At 42.9% G+C, this 20,308-nt stretch overlaps 1 protein-coding gene across 1 annotated transcript in view; it reads left to right on the top strand.

Moving 5' to 3' along the window:
* Positions 1-20,308, top strand: part of ARHGAP40 (Rho GTPase activating protein 40) — a 69,303-nt gene that overhangs the window by 21,545 nt on the left and 27,450 nt on the right. Inside the window, exon 3 of the mRNA XM_090064082.1 lies at positions 17,068-17,270. Coding sequence (XP_089920208.1) covers positions 17,068-17,270 — 203 coding nt within the window. The remainder of the gene's footprint in view (positions 1-17,067; positions 17,271-20,308) is intronic.

The following is a 20,308-nucleotide window of genomic DNA, read 5'->3' as shown; positions in this document are numbered from 1 at the left end:
TTATGGTTTTGGCATGTTTCCTGTTTGTGATCTGCCTTGGATAAGTCGATGCGAGAACCTGAGTAGACAGTATCTTTGCACAGACTCTGTATAACAAGGCAAATGCTAGAAGCTGATTTTGCAGTGTCCTTCAGGTACATGCTGCATTCCAAGCAGATTATAGCCCTTGGAATGACTGCATAGCTCTGCATTAGAAGTCCAGGTATGTTTGCCATGCTTTTATTACCTCACTGCTGCTGGGCGGATAGGAGAAGGAGGGAATTGCCATCCAATCGGCAGTATTTCTTGAGCACAAGTAGGTGGTGTGTTGGCATTGCTTTCTATGCAGTCAGCTGTGGATCTCTCTAATGCAGAGGACTGTTGCACCTCCCTGGCTCTGACTATCTAAGTGACACTGATGGACTGAAAGAAAGCAACCGCCGAAACATGGATAAACTTGGAAAGCCTGCTTCTGGATTTGCCAGAACTCGTATTCCTAGACCCCAGATTGTACTGCAGCCAATTCAGTCTGCTAGCCACCCACCTGTCTCTAGAGTTTGCAGGTACTGAATGTTCATTCCTTAGGATATGTTTTCATTGGGCAGTCAAGTTGAGTTTGGAAGGCAGTGGTAGAATGATACTGGACTTCAGCACAGTGTTTAAATTAATAGAAACAAGGTAAAACAGGAAATCTTAACAAGCTTAAGAGTGCCTTTAAAACATGTTTTGACTGTCTGGATTTTCCATTGATAATTTTCTGATAGTATTTTTTAAGTTGCTGTTGTTTCATTTTGAGTTTTGTTTCGGGCAGTAACATTGGAATTTATTTAGTGAAACATTTTAAAAGCAGGAAGCATCTGATTGGGGGATTTGTGTATCTGGGGCTGGGGGAGAAGCATCATTGGGATCTAATGTGTGGTGTCAGAAAGATTCTTCACCCAGGGTTCAGAAGTAAAGCTGAATATGTTTGGTTTTATAAGAATTCTCTAAAATTACTAGTGAAACTATGCAGGAGACTAGAACGATACGCTTGTAAGCAAATTTAGTATGTTTTGCTTGGTGTCTTAATATTTGATAATGTGTAATCATGAACTAGTCAGTGTGTTTATTTGACAGACGTACTCTATATATTTAGGCCTCAAAGGTAGTGTGGCAGCATTTCTTACTAGACCCTGCTAATTAGCCGAATGCTACCTTATAGAAAATGTGTTTCCTCTTAAAGAAACTATCAGTGTAAAATTACATTTCTGTTACTGTTCGGATAATCTAATCCATTCCTTTGACTGGTAGGAATTTTTTTTTCTTTATTTTTAGTTGTTTGGGTCTGCAATTCACAACACTTTGAGTAGTCTGTTTCTCTGTATAATATTCTTTCTTTCCTGTTTGTTTTTGTTTTGTAACACAGTAACCAGTAAGGAATATGCATCCTAAAAATCCCACACAAAATTGCTTGAAGAAAAATTATGCAGGTGTAACAGTTACAGTACTTAATAGACTGGATCTCAACTTTCTATTTCATCTTGAAACTGGGTGTTGTAGCTGTGTTGCATTCTTGTTAAGAACAACTCAGTTACCAGATCTTTTGATCTGGGTATTGTTCAATTAAACTAACTTTTTACTTAGTTCCTAATCTTCCGTGCAGAAAGATGTAGAATTTCTGTATTGCCCATCTAAAAAGGTGCTAGAATATGAAGTGTTCCCATTACTATATATTCAATGGACTGTTTGAATTCAAATCACAACATGTTACATTCATTCACCTAGGTCTAATGATCATGTAAAACACTAATGTTGCACAACTAAATATCCTGTGCTAGTCATGCACTTAAAATCTAATGCTACAATCAAAATGATGTTTGCAAAATGATATGTTGACAATTCAGTTACTCTGAATTAATTGCTCTGGATTGTCGTGTGCTCTAGCAATGGTAACTATGGAATGTGCACTGGATTGTGATTTAAGATGCTTTAATTTTACCCAGTGATGTTGTTACTATTCTGCTCAAACATTCTTGAGAAAAGGTAGTTGCCAATCCAGCTTTCTTTCCCAGGCTGCCCCTCCCTTTGCCATTGCTAAACCTTACCTTAAATCAAGCAGATAAAGGTTGTGTGCGTTTAATACTGCTGACTTCCCCAATTCTGCATGTTGGAAGCTGGCAGCTCTGGAACTTGCTTAGTAACATTCCATAAGATGACCAAACTACATACAGAAACTGTTTATGCATATGAACAATTGCTGAGGTTAACCTGTCCTTGGCAGTTGCTTCAGATAAACCCACGCTGCAAGTAGTCAGCTGTTTCCAGAGGTTGTCCCCCACTCCCCATTTCTCTCACTGTGATTTTTATTATTGTCTTGGTGTTTGCTGCTGATTGAAATGCTGCTTATAGATCTACATTGCTACTAGGCTCTTAATAGTAGCAATGTAGTTTATATAATACATGCATGACACTTTCATTTGACAAATTCATACATAGATTTCATAGATTTCATAGACATTAGGGCTGGAAGGGACCTTGGGAGATCATCGAGTCCAGCCCCCTGCCCAAAGGGCAGGAAGTCAGCTGGGGTCATAGGATCCCAGCAAGATAAGCATCCAATTTACTCTTGAAGGTGTTCAATGTAGGTGCTTGAACCACCTCTGCTGGCAGACTGTTCCAGACCTTGGGGGCTCGGACAGTAAAGAAATTCTTCCTTATGTCCAGCCTGAAACGGTCTTGCAGGAGTTTGTGACTATTCGACCTCGTCATCCCTTGGGGCGCTCTGGTGAACAGACGTTCCCCCAGATCCTGGTGGTCACCCCTGATAAACTTATAGGTGGCCATCAGATCACCCCTGAGCCTGCGCTTTTCCAGGCTAAAGAGTCCCATGGCTCTCAGCCTATCATCGTAAGATTTTCCTGACCTCTGATCATGTGCGTGGCTCTCCTCTGGACTCTCTCAAGCTTCTCCACATCCTTTTTGAATTGTGGAGCCCAAAACTGGACGCAGTACTCCAGCTGCGGCCTCACCAAGGCCGAGTACAAGGGGAGAATGACGTCCCGGGATTTGTTCGAGAAGCATCTATGGATGCATGCCAGCATTTTGGTCGCTTTACTAGCCGCAGCATCGCATTGCAGGCTCATGTTCATCTTGTGGTCAATGATGACCCCCAAGTCTCTTTCTTCTGTAGTGCTAACCAACGTAGCACTGCCAAGCCTATAAGGGTGCTGCAGGTTTTTCCTCCCAAAGTGGAGAACCTTGCATTTTTCGGTGTTAAACACCATCAGGTTCTCGTCCGCCCATTTGCTGAGCTTGTCCAGGTCAGCCTGGATCACCCTCCTATCTTCTGGCATGGATGCTTTGCCCCAAAGTTTGGTGTCATCGGCGAACTTGGCCAGTCCACTCCTGACTCCAGTGTCCACATCGTTAATGAAGATGTTGAACAGTATGGGTCCGAGGACAGAGCCTTGAGGGACCCCACTGGTCACAGGGCACCATGATGAGCTTGTGGCCAGTAGCATAACTAGGGTGAATGTGACATGAGTCCCAGGCACTGATTAGAGGGCCTAGGTGCTAACTCCATGGGTGCTCAAGAGCTCACTGAAAAAAAAAAAAAAAAAAAAAAAGTATGTGTCACAGCCATTTTGGTTTTACATGTCAGAACTATGTGGCTGTTTGGAGACATTAACCAAAATTTAAAAACTCGAACAATAAAACAAAAAAACCCTCTCACATTTTATCAAAAGAAGCAGCGTGTTACTTCAGCCTGGCTCTGCAGCATCTGTAAAAACTGGGCTCTTCAGCAGGGCTTTATTTTGCTTTTAAATAAAGCTGATTCAGTTAGGTGTTAGATGAAAGTGCCAAAAAAGCCCCACTAAAGCGCCTGATCTTTACAGATGTTGGGTGAGCCAAGTCCAGCTAATATCTTGTCTCTTCTGGGCATGTGCGGAGCTTGGCACCCACTGGCAAAAACCAAAGTCAGCACCTATGCTAGAAGGAGCATCAGAATGGCAGCTCCTGTAGAGCCCACATTGTGGCAACAGCTCTTGTGTTTTAAGACACTTTGGAGTATCCCTATTCTCCATTGTGCTTTCCCCCTCCTCCTTTGGGAATGTCTGCCTAAGGCACAACAATTCCTGGTGACACCTCTGCTTTGGGCAGAGCAGAGCCATAATTTCCACACTCCCTAAATTTAAGCATTATAGTTAACTATTTATTATTAAGTGCACCATTCTGGTCCTTTTATTATGTTGTTTGGTCAATGCATTTCTATCTGTTGCTTGTGACCTCCTAATAACTTGTGATCTAGAACATTTTTCCCAGTATACCTAAGCGCTAAACTATGCTTTTCCCCCTCCCCTTCTGGATGGTTTCTGTCTGTTCCTATAATGGGTTATATCAGGACATGCTCAACTCTTGATGACCTGTGTTATTTTGATTATTACATTCATTGAAAAAGTTTAACAGTGGGGCTGCTGTAAAACAGACAAAGTGTACCAATAACATGTTATGTGTGTGTTTGTAGTTCCAAAGAGGGTTTTGTTTAATAAATGAGTGATTGCATAGGAAATAATCCTGATTTTATTCTTATCCTTACTCAGTAGCAGCTTGGCCAAAACAATCTCAAACCATATAAGCTACACTTTCTTGTTTTTGGTTTTTTTTTTTCCTTCTCTGAGGCAAGTAACTTCTGTCTCCTTATTACAGGGGGTGAGGGAGACTGAGGTGTGCAGCAGTCAAGGGTTTCCTTGAAGGTCATACTGTGAAGCTAGAAAAGTTGACCTTGATTCTATTCTCAACATAGATGCCACATTTGCTGAAAGCTTTCGTATGGGTTTAGGAACAAGGCAGCTTGAATCCCTTGCTTTGGCCTTAGTCAGATGCCTAAAAAAATTGCCTCAGTCATTTGTTGTGTGAAATAGGAGTAATGATCTGTCTCAGAGGTTGGGAGGACAATGGGGCTGTTGATGCAGCTGGAAGCTGAGAATACGCAAGTGTGTGGAGCGGCCACAAAAATGGGAGTGGAGAAGACGGTATGCTCCACTACTGTTTCTTGCTGGTTTCATATCTGAGTGTCGCAAATCGTACTCTGATAACTTAAATGTTTGGTTGAGGGAGATTTGCAGCCTGGTAACATACTACACTGATATTTACATGTACTTTTTCTCTCCTTTAGCTGGATTTGTGAGTTGGTGAGAAATTCTTCGAATTTGGTTAAGTTTTGCCAACCTGGGAGAGGTAACAAAGGCTCAGATTTTACTGACTTCATTAAACATTTTAAAAACTATACATGATTTAATTTTTTGTGGCCAAATTGGATTCTACTCTAGTTTGGCAAAGCAAGGTGGAAAAGATCAAGTTCTTGCCTCATCCAAGCATTGTCCTAAGCAAGAATGTGGCTTTAGGTTTGTAAGTGATCACAGTATGTAATCAAATTATATTTGAACCATGTGCTTGAGCACAGGCTTTAAACTCCTTTATAAGCAAAACATAGACAGGCATAGTGGGAATGGGAAAACATTGCCTTTCTTTAAAGAAGATGTAGCTAGACCACAGATCAATTGGTGTATGTCTTCTTTGTCAATCCCTCACAGTTGAGGATGACCGTCTTAGCTGTGTGTCTGAAGATGGTGGTTGAGGCCTTTTTGGGATTGACAGACTCTGCTGTAGCTCGAACATGTGCTTCCATGTGGGGTTGGTGGTGCTGGATTTTTTATTTGATCTGCGATATGCTGTTTCTGCTGCTCCCATTTTTTCCATCTCCTGTTCTCACAAGGTTTCAAAGTACTGAGATCCCTGCAGCAGAGTTCCTCCTTTTGGGGTGGTCCTGGGTGAGTCTCCCATGAGTTAAAATCAATGTTGCATTTTTTTTTAAGTTGGCCTTGAGGATGTCCCTGAAGTGTTTTCTCTGCCTTCCTCTTGGGGGACCCAAATGAAGTTGATGTCAAATGATCATCACCTCAGTACTCATGGTGTTGCCTTGCAGGAGGATGCTAATGTTGGTGCATTTGTCTTCCCACTGGATTCGGAGGATCTTCTGTAGGTGGCATTGGTACTTCTCCAACAACTTTAGATGTCTCCTGTATGTTGTTCATGTCTTGATTCCACACAGCAAGGTGGGGATTGTGGCTACTTGATAAGGCATGAGCTTGGTTTCAGATCTGATGTCATGATTTTCAAACACACATTCTTTAGGTGTCCAAAGGCTGCACTTGCACATTTGAGGCAATGTTGGATTTCTTCATCAATGTCAGCCTTCTGCAAGAGATTGCGGAGGACCAGGTTAGAGAGCTTCTGGAGGGGCTGGACATGTTCAGATCAGTGGGTCCAAATGCTCTCCACCCCAGGGTGTCGAGGGAGCTAGCAGGGGTTATTGCAGGGCCCTTGGCATGGCTTTACGAGCGCTTGTGGTGCTCAGGCCAGGTGCCAGATGATTGGAAGATAGCCAACGTGGTCCCTATCTTTAAAAAAGGGAGGAGGGAGGACCCAGGCAACTGTAGGCCTATCAGTCTTACCTCAGTCCTAGGGAAACTCTTTGAGAAGATCATCAAGGAGCACATCTGCAATGGGCTGGCTTCAGGGATGATGCTCAAGAGCAACCAGAACGGTTTCATTAGGGGCAGGTCATGTCAGACCAACCTGATTGCCTTTTATGATCAGGTTACAAAAGCATTGGATGCAGGTGTCGCCGTGGACATAGTCTTTTTGGACTTCAGCAAGGCCTTTGACACGGTCTCCCACCCCATCCTCATTAAAAAAACTAGGAGACTGTGGCATTGGTGCCTACACAGTCAGATGAATTGCTAATTGGCTGAAGGGTCGTACTCAGAGAGTGATGGTGGATGGGTCATATTCGACCTGGGGGCAAGTGGGCACCGGAGTCCCCCAGGGCTTGGTCCTTGGGCCCACGCTGTTCAATTTCTTTATTAGCTATTTGGATGATGGGGTGAAAAGCAACCTCTTTAAATTCTCTGATGATACCAAAATTTGGGGTGAGGTGAACATGCTAGTAGGGAGGGAAAGACTGCAGCAAGACCTGGATAGGTTACAGGGGTGAGCTAACAAAAACAGGATGCGTTTCAATACTGACAAGTGCAGGGTGCTGCACTTGGGCAGTAGTAACCAGCAGCACACTTATAAGATGGGGAAACTCTCTTCTTGAGAGTACAGAGGCAGAAAGGGATCTTGGAGTCATTATTGACTCCAAGATGAACATGGGCCGACAATGCGAGGTCACGGTTGGCAGGGCTAACCGGACTTTGTCATGCATTCACAGGTTTCATAGATTTCATAGACATTAGGGCTGGAAGGGACCTCGGGAGATCGAGTCCAGCCCCCTGCCCAAAGGGCAGGAAGTCAGCTGGGGTCATCTCAAGTAGGGCCAAGGAGGTGATCCTCCCCCTCTATGCAACACTGGTCAGGCCGCAGCTGGAGTACTGTGTCCAGTTCTGTGTGCCCCATTTCAGGAGGGATGTGGACAACATTGAGAGGGTCCAGAGGAGGGCCCACCTGCATGATCTGAGGACAACAGGGCAGACCCTACAATGAGAGACTGTGGGACCTGAACCTGTTCAGCCTTCACAAGAGAAGGCTGAGGGGGGACCTGGTAACTGTCTATAAACTCACTAGGGGGTCCAGAAGGGTTTGGGAGAGACCTTGTTTCCCCTAGCACCCCCTGGCATAACAAGGGATAACAGCCACAAGTTGTTGGAGAGTAGGTTTAGATTAGACATCCATAAGAACTACTTCACAGTGAGGGCGGCTAGGACCTGAAACCAACTTCAAAGGGAAGTGGTGCTGGCTCCTACCTTGGGGGTCTTTAAGAAGAGGCTTGATACCTACCTGGGTGGAGTCATTTGAGCCCAGTTTTTCTCCTTCCCAGTCAGGGGGTTGGACTTGAAGATCTACAAGGTCCCTTCCGATCCAACTTCTATGATTCTATGAAGAGATGGCTTCTGAGGTATGGGAAATACCAGCGATGATGCACAGAGGGGGCATGGGGGCATTAGTGCACCCCCTGATAGCCAGCATTCCCAGGCAGGGGAACAGGGCAGGCAAGAGCGCTGGTGCCCCCCCCCACCCCGAGAGTGCCAGCCAGAGAGTGGAGTGCCAGGAGTAGCAATCCCTGCACTCCTTCCCCCCCGCCCCCCAGCCAATTGTGCTCATCTGGCAGTGCTCCCCCCCTCCCCCCCTGATTGGTGGGATTTGCAATGGGGGGACCCTCCCCCCAGTTGATGACTGACCACTGGGGGGGAGCAAGTGGCCCCCCTGACTCAGGAGGCACCAGTCACCCATGCAAAATACTCAGTGATCTCCAGAGTCTCACTGTGGATCTGGATTACCAGAGCTAGGCACTGTTCATTAGTAGCCTGTTGGTGGAGGACCTTAGTCTTCTGAATGTTAAGCATCAGCTCCACTTTCTTGTATGCCTCGATTAAAGATGTAGACAGCTGCCTGAAGGTCTGCTTCTGAGGGAACACACACTACAGTGTCATCAGTATACTGGAGCTCAATTATTGAGACTGAGGTGGTCTTGGTTTGACTCAGAGTGGACTGAGGTTAAACAGCTTACCACCCATTCAGTAGTTTAGTTCCCCTTCAGCTGGAAGTTTGTTGGTGGTCAGATATAGCATCATAGCAAGGAATACTGAAAAGTGTTGGAGAAATGAAAAACTCTTGCTTAACTCCCATTTTAACTTCAAAGGGATCTATCCATTACTGAGAACCATCACTCATAAACTGTCATGGAGTAAGTAGAGGATGGTGACAAATTTAAGTGGGTATCTGTACTCCAGAAGGATCTTCCACAAACATTTCTTGGCTGACAGAGTCTAAAGCTTTTGTGAGGTCAATGAAGGCCATGTAGAAAGGCTTTTGTTGTTCCCAGTATTTCTTCTGCAGCTGGTAAGCTGTGAAGATCATGTCAGTTGTGTCTCTTGATGCCCACACTGGGATTCTGGGAGGAGCTCTTTAGCAAGTGGAAGGAGACGGTTCAGGAGGGTTCTTGCAATGATCTTTTCTGTAGTGGACAGTGAGGCTGTCCCTCTGTAGTTTCCACATTTGGACTTGTCTCCTTTTTTGAAGGTTGTTACAATCATGGTATCCCTGAGGTTGTCTGGGATTTCCTCCTTATTCCAGATCCTTAAGATGAGCATGAAGCTGTGATATGAGCTTCTCCCCCACTGCTTGAAGATTTCCAGGGGGATTCCATCCATTCCACATGCAAAGAAGAACAAGGCCTTCTTGAATGGGGTTGAAAACACTTTTGTTAACAACAGAGTCTTGATTGAGAAGGCCTTCAAAATGTTCCTTCCAGTAGGCATTAGTGGTTACCCTTTCCTTGATCAGTTCTCCTCCATCCTTGGGTCTCAAGGAGGTTGGTCTCTGAGTACTCAGACCATAGATGGCTTTGGCACTGAAGAAACCATGCATATCATGGAGTTCAGTGAGATGTTGAATCTCCTTCACCATGTCTTTCCACTATTTGTTCTTTATGAGTCCTCCTTTGAACCTCTGTCTTGGCTTGTTGGAAATTCAGTGTCTTTTGCTTGGAGTTGGTGTTTTTTTTGCCAAGCACAAAAGGCCTTGCGTTTGCAACCCACCAGGAGATCCAAGAGGTGATCATTCTCATCAAACCAGTCTTGATGTTTCCTGGTAGAGAATCCAAGCATCTCTTCACAGGTGCTGATGACAGTGGCTTTGAGGCCCCCCCACATGCTGCTTATGGTCTCCCATTGTTGTTGATTGGAATTCACCAGTTTTTCATTGAAGCACTGGTGGAGGAGATCTTGTGTGCTTGGTCCTTGAGTTCTTCAACATTTGATCTTCCATCAGCATTGCTTCTGCTGCCAACTGCACTCATCATCTGGCAGCTGTTTCCTAAGGTTGAAGTTAAAAACAGGTATTAAATACTTCCGCCCGATCTACATTGCCTTCTGGATTCTGAAAGGGACCTATGGTTTCTTTGGTCTTCCTCTTGCTTTTTGAAGTTCTCCCTGAGCTAGGATTTTTCTTCCTAAGCTAGGCATGGTGGATTGAAATTGTACTTATTAGTGCTGTGGTGTAAAGTGTTACTGTAGTGCTTGGAAAACTGATCTTGAGATTGAGGGTTACTACTATGAGAAAAAAGATATGTCTGGACACTGCATGTGTCCAGAAAGTGTTTGGAAAGTATAAGATGGGGTAAAACGATATATGATAATATGCGGAAGAGGAGGGTGAGGGGAGATTCGATGCTGATTTGGAGAATCAGTGATTTGGCCGTAGACATAGCTTTATATGTTTTTACATACCTTGAGGTAGGAGGTGTGGCTCGTGAGTGCTGCGATCCTGGGGTGCATGGAGCATCCCACAAGAGTGTGCCACCCCCCATGCGCTCGGCAGCGAACCCAGAAGAGGACTAGAAGTACTTCCTGTCCACTTCTGGGTCCACTGGGGAGTGTGCTGGCCACCCCGGCTCAGTGATTGGCTGCAGGGGGACCCTGGGTGCCCCCCCCGCCGACCCTCAGACCCAGGAGGCACCAGTTGCTGAGCTCCCAGTGTGCTCCCCAGCGGAATGCACTGGGGAGTTGAGTCCATTTTTTAATTTAATTTAATTTTATTTTATTTTATTTTATTTTATTTTTTAATATTCTGTTCATTTATGAAGTAAAGTTCCTAGGAATGCAGGGTTCACAAATCGGCAGGTCTGGTATTAAGCAGGATTTCAGGCATTGGATTAAATGGTTTGCAATGGTCTCTTCTGGGGTTTTTTGGAGTGTGTTAATCTAAGTGAATAAACCTGACTGGTCAACTGGCCTTTCTAAACATGCTGGCTAAATGTCTTGACTTCCCTAAGCTTCTCTACCTCTGAGACAAAGGGGTTGTATTTAGTACATGCCATACCAAACTCCATTATATGTTAGACCATTCCTTGAAGAATGGACTATGTTGCCATTGAGCATAGTGAGAGTGCTTTGTATCCTCACCAAAACACTTCTGTATTCACTATATTTTAAGTGGAGGAAGGTGAAAGACTGGATATCCTAACTGGACCCACATGGGAGGGAAAATGCCTAACTGTTCAGATCTAGTTGCTTTCTAATGCCTTCATGCTGTTCAGGAGGGAGAAGAAAAGGTTCAGAAAGAAAAGGGAAAATCTCCCATTGTGAGCTCTGATTAACTAATCTGTTCTGCGTGTACATCTGGCAGAACTCAGTAGTTCACCTCTTCAGTAATAATAAACTGTTGACTCCAGGCTGCAGTTTGGAAGCAAGTTAGGGAACTCATTTTTCTATTGCATGGTACTTCTGCATTTCTTGAAATCTGGTACAGCTGTGAGAGCTATTTGTCTTCTCTCTCAAGATTTGAAAACAGAAGTTAGTAGGTGTCTTGTCTTCTTTTGAATGAATGACTTGACCTGTCAGATTACCTCTGATTGTGGCTTTTCCCTCTTTAGAACTCTTATTCCATGTAGAATGGATCATGGTTTGTGTGTGCGCTTGCACAGTGTCTTTCATTGTAGCTTCAAAATCTCACCTGTCTGTTTCTTCCTTGTTTCCAGGTGCATCTGTGGACATAGCTCAGCTCTTTAGAAATGCTTCTAAAATAAGTGGTAGTTGAGTACCTCTCATATATTATAGTATTTGGAAGATTTCACCCCCTTCACCTTCTGTATTTCCTCACCCTAGTTAGGCTTGGAACACTGTTTAGAGTGGGTCAGATTTCTTGGCTTAAATTCACAGTGAGCATCCTCTTCTAAGCGTTTCAACACAATTGGAGGAAACCTTTTTGTTGATACATCTGAGTTCTTGGTATAGAAAGAGCATTGAGCAAATGGGGCAGAAATCCAAGGAGTTGCAAACTTATTGAGAATAGTGCTCTGGGTGGAATGATTCAACCTTGGAACAAAGTGAACACATAGCAACCCTGTGTTTAGTTTTAGTATAAGCTTCAAAAGTGCCTCGGGTTACATGAGTGTTTATGATGTACTCAGTTTTGTTGTTAGTGTCTAGGAGTAGAATGACAATTACACTGGCTCACAGTGTTGTAATCCTGGACTTCTACATCAAGGGTAAAAAACTGTATAGGGAGCCACCAGGATCCAGGAACAAGGGCCTCTGCAGAGAGGGTAATATAGAGTTTTTAGTCCTAGTAAGTTCATGAGAGAGTGAATCTTTAAAATTCACCACCTTCTGGTTACCTTTTAACCTCTTAGGCTGCTTGTACACACCACAGGGGTTTAATTCGGTTTAGTTCTCCCTAAATTGAAACGGTGGGTTTTTAAAAACACTGCTACAATTTTGGGAGAATTAAACCGAATTAAGCCCCTGTGGTATTGGAGCCTGATCCTTACCTTGCTTCTTTGGCAGCAGTGGGGGGTGGGCAAGCTGCCGGCGGGCTGAACGGTCCCTGAGCCGTATGGGGGGACCCCCCAGGCAGCATTTGCCTGCTGGCACCCAACCCAGGAAGTCCTGGAGGGCACTGCAGCATTGGAGGGAACCACTGGGTCCCCACACAGCTCAGGCAGGCAGGTTCTGGGGAAGACAGGGGAAAAAGAAAAATCGGGCTCGTGGGTTTGTTTTGTTTTTTTTTTCCTTCAGTGGAGCCTGCCTGCATGGGCTGCTGCTGGGTCCCTGGCTTCTAGCCACTGTTGCACTCGGTAAGGTAGCAAATTGAAACACGTTGGAGGTGTTTTATCTTCCTGCGTACCAAAGTCATTTAAAGTGCCCTATGCTGCTGAGCATGCAAACAGTAATGCCGTTAAAGCGGTGCAAAAGGGCATTTAAGCCACTTTAAAGGCCAATTTTGTGGCGTATACAAAGGCCCCTAGATTTCCTACCATTTTAAGCCGAGGGTTGCCCTGAGGATCTTAGAGGAGGACTAGTGAGATGATTCTTTGGCAGAAATCCCAAGGGTAGCTGACCTTTCACATATCTCTTCCGCTCAACTTGCTGCTTCAGTAAGGCTTTCAGACCTATGCCTAAGTCCCATTTATTATCAAGGGTTGCTGAACTGGGCCATCTGCCACACTTCTCTTCCATTTCTTACCCTGATTTCTCCCCACCCCCCTGCCCTCGGATTGTCAGTACCACGGACTTTATTCTGGTTTATCTGACACTCCTATACATCCTGGTACTCCTTTCCATGATGCTACACTGTTCTGTATTGAATGGGCCTCTATGCTGATCTTCAAGGCCTTGTCCTTTTAGATTCCTTCTCAATGCTCCGTGTATTGTAAGGTCTTCTCTACAATTAATTTTTGTAAGCTAGAAACTCTCATTTACCATTAAACAAGCTGAAGAAGAAAAGGTTAGATTGATGTGGCTGACGTCACTGTAGAACAGTTCTTTACTGTGCGTGTTGCAACCTGCCTTTTTTTCTGGCTAATTTACTCATGGTTGGTTAATTTTTAAAACTTGTAAGCGTTACGCTTTTATGACTGCAGTGAGTCTGAGTGAACTTGGTTATTCCACCTACTCCTTGCTCAGTCACAGCTGGCCAGCGACCATTAAAACGACACAATCTACACCTCTGATCTAAACTACCGCTCTCTATGCAAGTCACTGAATGTTCTTTCCTCACTCACTGTCTTCACAAGTCAGCCAGAGCCAGTCTTGAATCTGAGGGTAACTTTCCACCTCAGGTGGGTTTCTAAAAGCAATACAGTATGCAGCTAACTTTTCTTTTTTCTTTAGAAAATTGAAAGGAAAATGTTAGTTGCCTTCAGTGCATGTTGAGCCTGATTTCTGCTGTTTCCTTTTTTTTTCCATAATAGGAGAGGATGAAACGGTACTTGGGGCACTAGCCTAGGACTTCAAGCTTGGTTTGAGCTCCTTCTCTGCAGCAGAGGTCATAACATGACCTCATGCTTCAATTCTCAATTTGTAATATGTCTTCCCTTCTGTGGCTGGGTTATGGGGGAATAAAAAACATTTTAAAGATGGGGAGCTGCCCAGACAATATTAGTAACGGGGCCTAGATAAATGTTTTAAATTGGTCCAACTGTTCCATTATGTTCCATAGTGCTACCTGCTCCACAGACCTGCCTCCAAATGTGTTTGTAGTGTGTATGGGCGTGGAACCAAGAATGCTCATGGACCAAACTGAGGTTAAAAAACTGCTATTTACTTGGTCACAAGTCATGGTTTATTTGTGTTTGAGCAGAGATGATCATTAATGGCATAACCATGGATATAGTGCATTGTTTTTTCTCCTCTACTGCTTTTACTATCTTATCTTCTGTCTGGCCCACAGATTTGTTGGCTTTTCTGTACCCAGGTGGGTGTTGGCGTAGAAGTGTGTGGATTTATTTGGAGTTTTCTTGTTTCCCTCGGGCAAAAGTGACATTCTCAAATTCATTGTTTAGATCATGTGCAGGAGTTTCATTCAGCTGCAGTGGGGTCAAACAAAATTCAGATCCGATGTTTTGTGTGCGCATTTTAACTGTAATTAGGTATAAATGTAATTACTTCTGCACATATTTATATATAAATATCTGTGTTTGTACAGATAAGAGACTTGTTTCTTTGGCTCCAACTTACTACCATTTTACAGAGCTATGCGACGTTCTTTTGTTCCTCTAGATTATTTCCTTGGTGAAGCCTTTCATCCGTACAGAATGATAAACAGATCTGGTCACTGAAACTAGCTTAATCAGGTGGCCATTACTTACATTTGGCACTGGTTTAGGGAAATACAAAGCAAAACTGTTTAGTCTTAAAAAATAAGTCCCTCACCACCTTACCCTGCCTGTTTTCATTTCCTCCTTTCGTGGAGTGGTTATCAAGTCTCTCTCTATGATCATTTTCTCATTTCTTTGAGACCTACGTATGGTATGACAATAGTTGCTTGTTTTGACTGTGAATAGTACAGCATTTTACAATAAGGAAAAGAGGGTAATATCACATAGTACCAGATTATATATCCTGGGGGCAGCAGCTCATCTGAGTTGATAGTATACTAGGCTTAAAGTAGATTTTATGGGACTTTTGGAATAGTCTGATCTGACCTGTATATCTCAGGCCGTAGAATGGACTCTATTAATTGCATAAAAAAGGACATTTTCATTGGGGTCACAGGGAATTCCTTATTTCAAGTTAAGCTTGTGGACTTGGAGAGGTTTGCAGTGGCTTTTGAATTAGCAGTTAGTCATGTGGCAGGCAGGTAGGCAGGCATGTTTGGAGGATGGAGATATTTGAGTATGCTTTGAGGTCAGTGCTGAGAAGCTCCTTTTTGCCTAATCCCTATTTTTAGTATTGCCAACTCCTGAAAGTAGAAACTGGACAGGAAAACCTGTTGCTAGACTGTTTACCAAGTGTTCCGTATCATACATGATCCTGTTCCAGTCTACTGTGTCTACATTTTGACTCTAAGCTTATAGACAAATAGGGTTGGAAGGGACTTCAGGAGGTCACCTAATCCAAGCCCCGGCTCAAAGTAAGACCATCCTTAACTAGGTCATTCCAGCCAGGGCTTTGTCAAGCCAGGCCTTAAAAACCTCCAAGAATGGAGATTCCACCACATCTCTGGGTAACCCGTTCCAGTGCTAGCAAGAGAGATCCTGAAAAAAGATATCAGTTCTAGTGACAAAACTGCTAAATTAGCAATGCTACCAGTTTGGACTCCAAATTGTGTCAAGCAAGGTTCTTTCTGAAACTGCAAATGTATTTATTTTGTGTTGTCATCCTCTACCTTTTCCATATGCCTAGGAGTGTGTTAAGTGCGTCATTAAGCAGGATTTCATTTCTGAAGACTAATTTGTGGGTTTGCAAAGGCATCATATATGAGAGGGTAGAAAACAGTCAAAAGTCTTTAATATGACAGCAGTTGGAAGGCTGCATTTGGCACTGGGCTCTTATTATCAGACAGTTATCAATATTAACATGAGGAAGTTGAAAGATGACCATAAGAAATAAGCAGGAGGAGTTGATATCAGGGGAGATAAATTTTACATTTTTTGCTGATGTGTAATAGGTAATAAGAAAAGGGCAAAAAAGGATTCTTGTTCCTGAAGTCCCAGCTATATATGATTCCTTGTGAAAAAATAAAGTGAGTTGAACCCTAAAAATCATTTCACTTGAAAATTGAATGTTTCCCCTTTTTATTTTTTTTCTGAGCGCCTGTGTTTGAACCCTTTGGGTTTCATATGTTCAAACTTCCTTTCCTCAGTTATGAGAGTACTGAAACTATCTTTGTTGAATGCTCAGATTCTCACATAATTGCATGACTTCAGAGCTGAACTTCACAACAAATGCTAAGTCATTTGAGAACTGAGATAATACAGCAAGGGGTGGTCCTGAGTTGCTTCTGTGTCTAGTGACAGCTCTCTGAAATGCAAGGACTTTAATAATGGCAGGACATGCATCAGCTAATTTAACAGCCTGATATTTGACAGATGTCACATCAGGGCTAGTTTAGTTAAGTTACAATGAAATTTATGGTGGTCATCTGCTGGTTGCAAGTAATTTTGATATCCAGTTTTGTGGTGATTGTGGTTTTTAAAACAAATATCAGTTGCATTTCAAACCCAGTAATGTTCTCTCTGATTTCCTATAGACTTTTAGGGTTTGTCTCCTGAAACTCGAATACCATCCATTTCCTTACCCTGTTTTACTCTTATCCTTGTGTAGGAGAACTCCACATGTCGTCCTAGTCTCATGTAAGGCCTTGAACCGGGTCTCAAGTGGTTTGTGCTTGCTCTTTGCACTGATGTATGATATTGTATTGTACATCACCTGGTCTTACTCTGTGAGAAGAGTGTATGTTAAGAAATGATCAGAATCCGGCACTTTTGAAGATGCTGCAAGCTTCTCTGGACTAAGCGGCTGGGGATTTTGTTTGCTCCTTGCTTATACTGAAGAGTGGTCCCTGTTCAGTCACTGGAAAAATAAGACAAGGAATCTTGTATTGCCACAGCCTCCACAAGCGTGTAGGCTTGTTAATGAGCTTGTTTCTAGCCTTCAGCCTTTTATTATCACTAAACAAAAGCAATAGGGCGTCTAGCACTTATCTTTATTTGGTTGTTGCAGTCATTAATCATAGAGGACTGACGTAGTCTCACTAAGTATGAATGCTGAGTTTAGAGGATAGTGTTTTATTTAATTTCTCTCTCCCCTTATCTCACCCTAGCACCAGAAATTGCCCCTGCCAGATGAGCCTGCTTCCTCAGAAGAGTTCTCTGGAGCCCCCAGTGTTGGAGCGTGTGAATTCAAGGGCAGATTCTTTGGACAACTTGTCAATGGACAATTTTTGGCTGGAAGTGGAGAACATCAAACAAAGCACTGAAGCAGAGCAAGAGGAATGCAGCCTTGCAGAAGTCAAAACCCCAGAGGGTAGGTTGCTGGAACTGTTGCTGAGGAATATGGAAGGAGGGAGGAGAAAGAGAAGTGACATAAATTGCAAGGGAAAGTAATCCTGCCAAGTAAACTTTTCACAATATTTAAGTGACTTAAGACCACATGCCACTTTTTCAAAAAATAACTTGCGTGTGTACACATTCTTGAAAGCTAAATTAAATTGCCCATCTTGCTAAAGATTCTAGTATACGGAGGGAATTGTACAGCGTGTACTGCAGTGGGCTACTCTTGCTCATCATTTAGTATGCCAGACTTTAATTTGCAAACCTGGTGGATATCAGAGGGGCCCTCTTTATCTTTAATTTTTTGTGGTGGTGTAACTTGAAAGAGCCCTAGAAAACACCCAGCGTTATTAATATGCAAGGTTCCTTTTATTTGGCGGTGTTTAACAGTGCAGTATTTCTCATGTGTTAGGGTATAATAGTGTTCAGGATTAGGGAGGTAATTTAACCTCTTTAATTAAAATTGATACTAGGAATGAACCTATTCAATATTTTTCTATGTTTTGGATCACTCTTGATTACATGATGGTTTATAAATGATAACAAAGATAAGGTAGCCACACAGAGCAATTTGGATCAGCTGGTAAATTCAAACAAAAAATACATGCAACTATGATCTTGCTTTTTTTTTTTTTTTTTTTACTGTAAGTTCAGGTGCTGTGAAAAAGCCCATGTGTATAGAATGGGGACTGGATCCTGGATGGACCTGACAAATAATTTGGGAACTACTGTAGATAAGCAACTGAATGAGAGCTCCTGTTTTAGTGCTGTAGCATAAAGGGCGATTGGAGTATACCTGCAGCAGAGTAGTGTAGGGTAAGGGAGGTGATTTTCTACTTCTGTCCGTAAGGGTGACGTGAAAAATACTGTCCAGTTATAGTATTCACATCTTAAAAAGGTAGCTTTATAAAAATTAGGGAGGATGTACAGAAGAGCCACAGAACTTGATTGAGACGTGGAGACACATCATTAGGATGAAATACTGTACAGGAATCACATTTGTCCTTATCAAAGGGAATGGACTTCTTACAGTATGTGGGTAGCTTCATTGGGAAAAAATATACTGAGTGCTAAAGGCCTCTTATATTCAGGGGAGAAAGGCAGAACAAGAGCTGATAGCTGGAAATGGAAGTTAGAAAGAGCTTTAATAGTGTGGTGATTAACCATTGGAAAGAGTTGCCATGGCAGTGGTGGGTTCTCCATCTCTTGATTCCTGCAGACCAGAATAACATCATGGAACATATACTTTAGTCAAACAAAAGTTTTTGGTTTAATACAGGGGAGCCAGGCAAAATGTAATGGTCTGTATTACTGAAGGCTAAATGGCCTGCTACCCTCTAACGGCCTGCGTCCAGAAAACATTCTCAAACTTTTGAAACTACCCGTTTCTTGCAGTCTTTACGGACCGCTAGATGGCACTGCAGCCTGAGCTCAGCTACACAAAGCTTTGAGGAGGCCATCCACAAACCTGTTAGATCCTGAGTACAAAGGAAAAGGAGTTGGCAGTCCGGCTGATGGTTTAAAGCACCTTCAGGACAGAATTTGCTTCAGGCCATGTTTCTCAAACTTTGGAAATAGCTTCATATAGTGGAGACAAAACACACAGACTCTGTGCAAATTAAGTGCTACACCAATGCTGGAACACACAAAAAGCCCTTGTTTCTCACTTGGAAAAATGAATTATGATCACCCCTAACTCTTGGTGAAAGGCTTATTTCAGCATTCATGTAATCTTATCCAGGTCACTTCTGGTTATTTTATTCTCTCCCCATGTCTAATGCTGCTTCTAAGTCTTTCTGTAGAACTGTTTAGAGAAGTCTGTAGTTTTCTCCATTCTTCTGAAATTGTACTTGAATCCTAGCTTTCTTGCAGTACCGCCTCTCTTGGCTTGTTCAGGGCCTGTGTCAGTATCTGCCCCTGACATGTCACAAGCATGTACATTTAAAGACGAATGTTTCAGTGCCAGGTTTTTCCCCATCCAAAAATGGAGGGAACATAGTAGGAGGTCAAAATAAACTCACGTGGTATGAAAACCAGAGCTTGACTGAAAATAAAGCTGTAATTGCTGAAAAGCTTGCAAGCTGTATCTGTCCAGCCCAGTGACTTAGTATGGCTTAGAAATGCTTCCAATAACATCCTTTCCATTCAGCTTTGTCAAGTCTGTTTCATCAGGTATTGGGCATTTCCTGCCTATAATATTTTAGAGTTACAACTTGCCCCTCTCTACTCCAGGATTACTCTTAGAGTAATTCGGAAGGAGTGCATTCCTTCATGAATGTTATTTTTGGCTAAATTGCATTTTGAAAAATGCAGTGATCTTAATTGGTATTCTTAAAGTACCCACTTTCCATATTCTTCGTTCAGTGATGCATCCTGGGAATGTTGTCTACTTAACACCTACATTGTTTATCTTGATTCTCCAGATTAAATCTCCTTGGCCAAAAGTTTATAAACTAGCTAACTGGATGGTTCCACCCAGTGAAGTTTCCCAGACAATCAACCAGTCATACTTGTTTCTTTTCAAGCTAGCAGCAATTATTAAATAGAAATTATTTGGATACATTGTTATCTAAGGGATTCTGATGTTTGCATTGGCCAGCAGGGTTTAATAGAAGACCATTTAATCAGACCTCTACCTCTCTCTATCTGTTAGCTTAACATCCTGTTATATGACTGGATTTGGAAATTTTTAAAAGTTGCAAGAAAACATCGTTGATTTATTCTCCCTTCCCTCCCCACGTCCTCCTCCTTGCCCCCAACACCTACCTCTAAAATATAATTGGCATCCATCCCTCCCCCTGGCAGACCTCCCACCAAACTTTTTTCAATTTCAGAATAAAGGGTGCCATGCAAAATTCTTCAGTTGGATGAAGGCTGCAGGCCTGCTGTTAAATGAATAAGTTTTAAACACGCACATGTTCTCCGGGAATTCAGTGGCACTACTTGAGTGTGCAAATGTTTACAGAGCTTGGGACCAAAATTTATTTTTTCAATTACTTGTGAGAGCCATTT

The sequence above is a fragment of the Crocodylus siamensis genome, chromosome 10, assembly GCF_052110815.1.
Source record: "Crocodylus siamensis isolate JL-2025a chromosome 10, ASM5211081v1, whole genome shotgun sequence".
Lineage (NCBI taxonomy): Eukaryota > Metazoa > Chordata > Crocodylia > Crocodylidae > Crocodylus > Crocodylus siamensis.
This window is presented reverse-complemented; position numbering and strand designations above follow the sequence as displayed.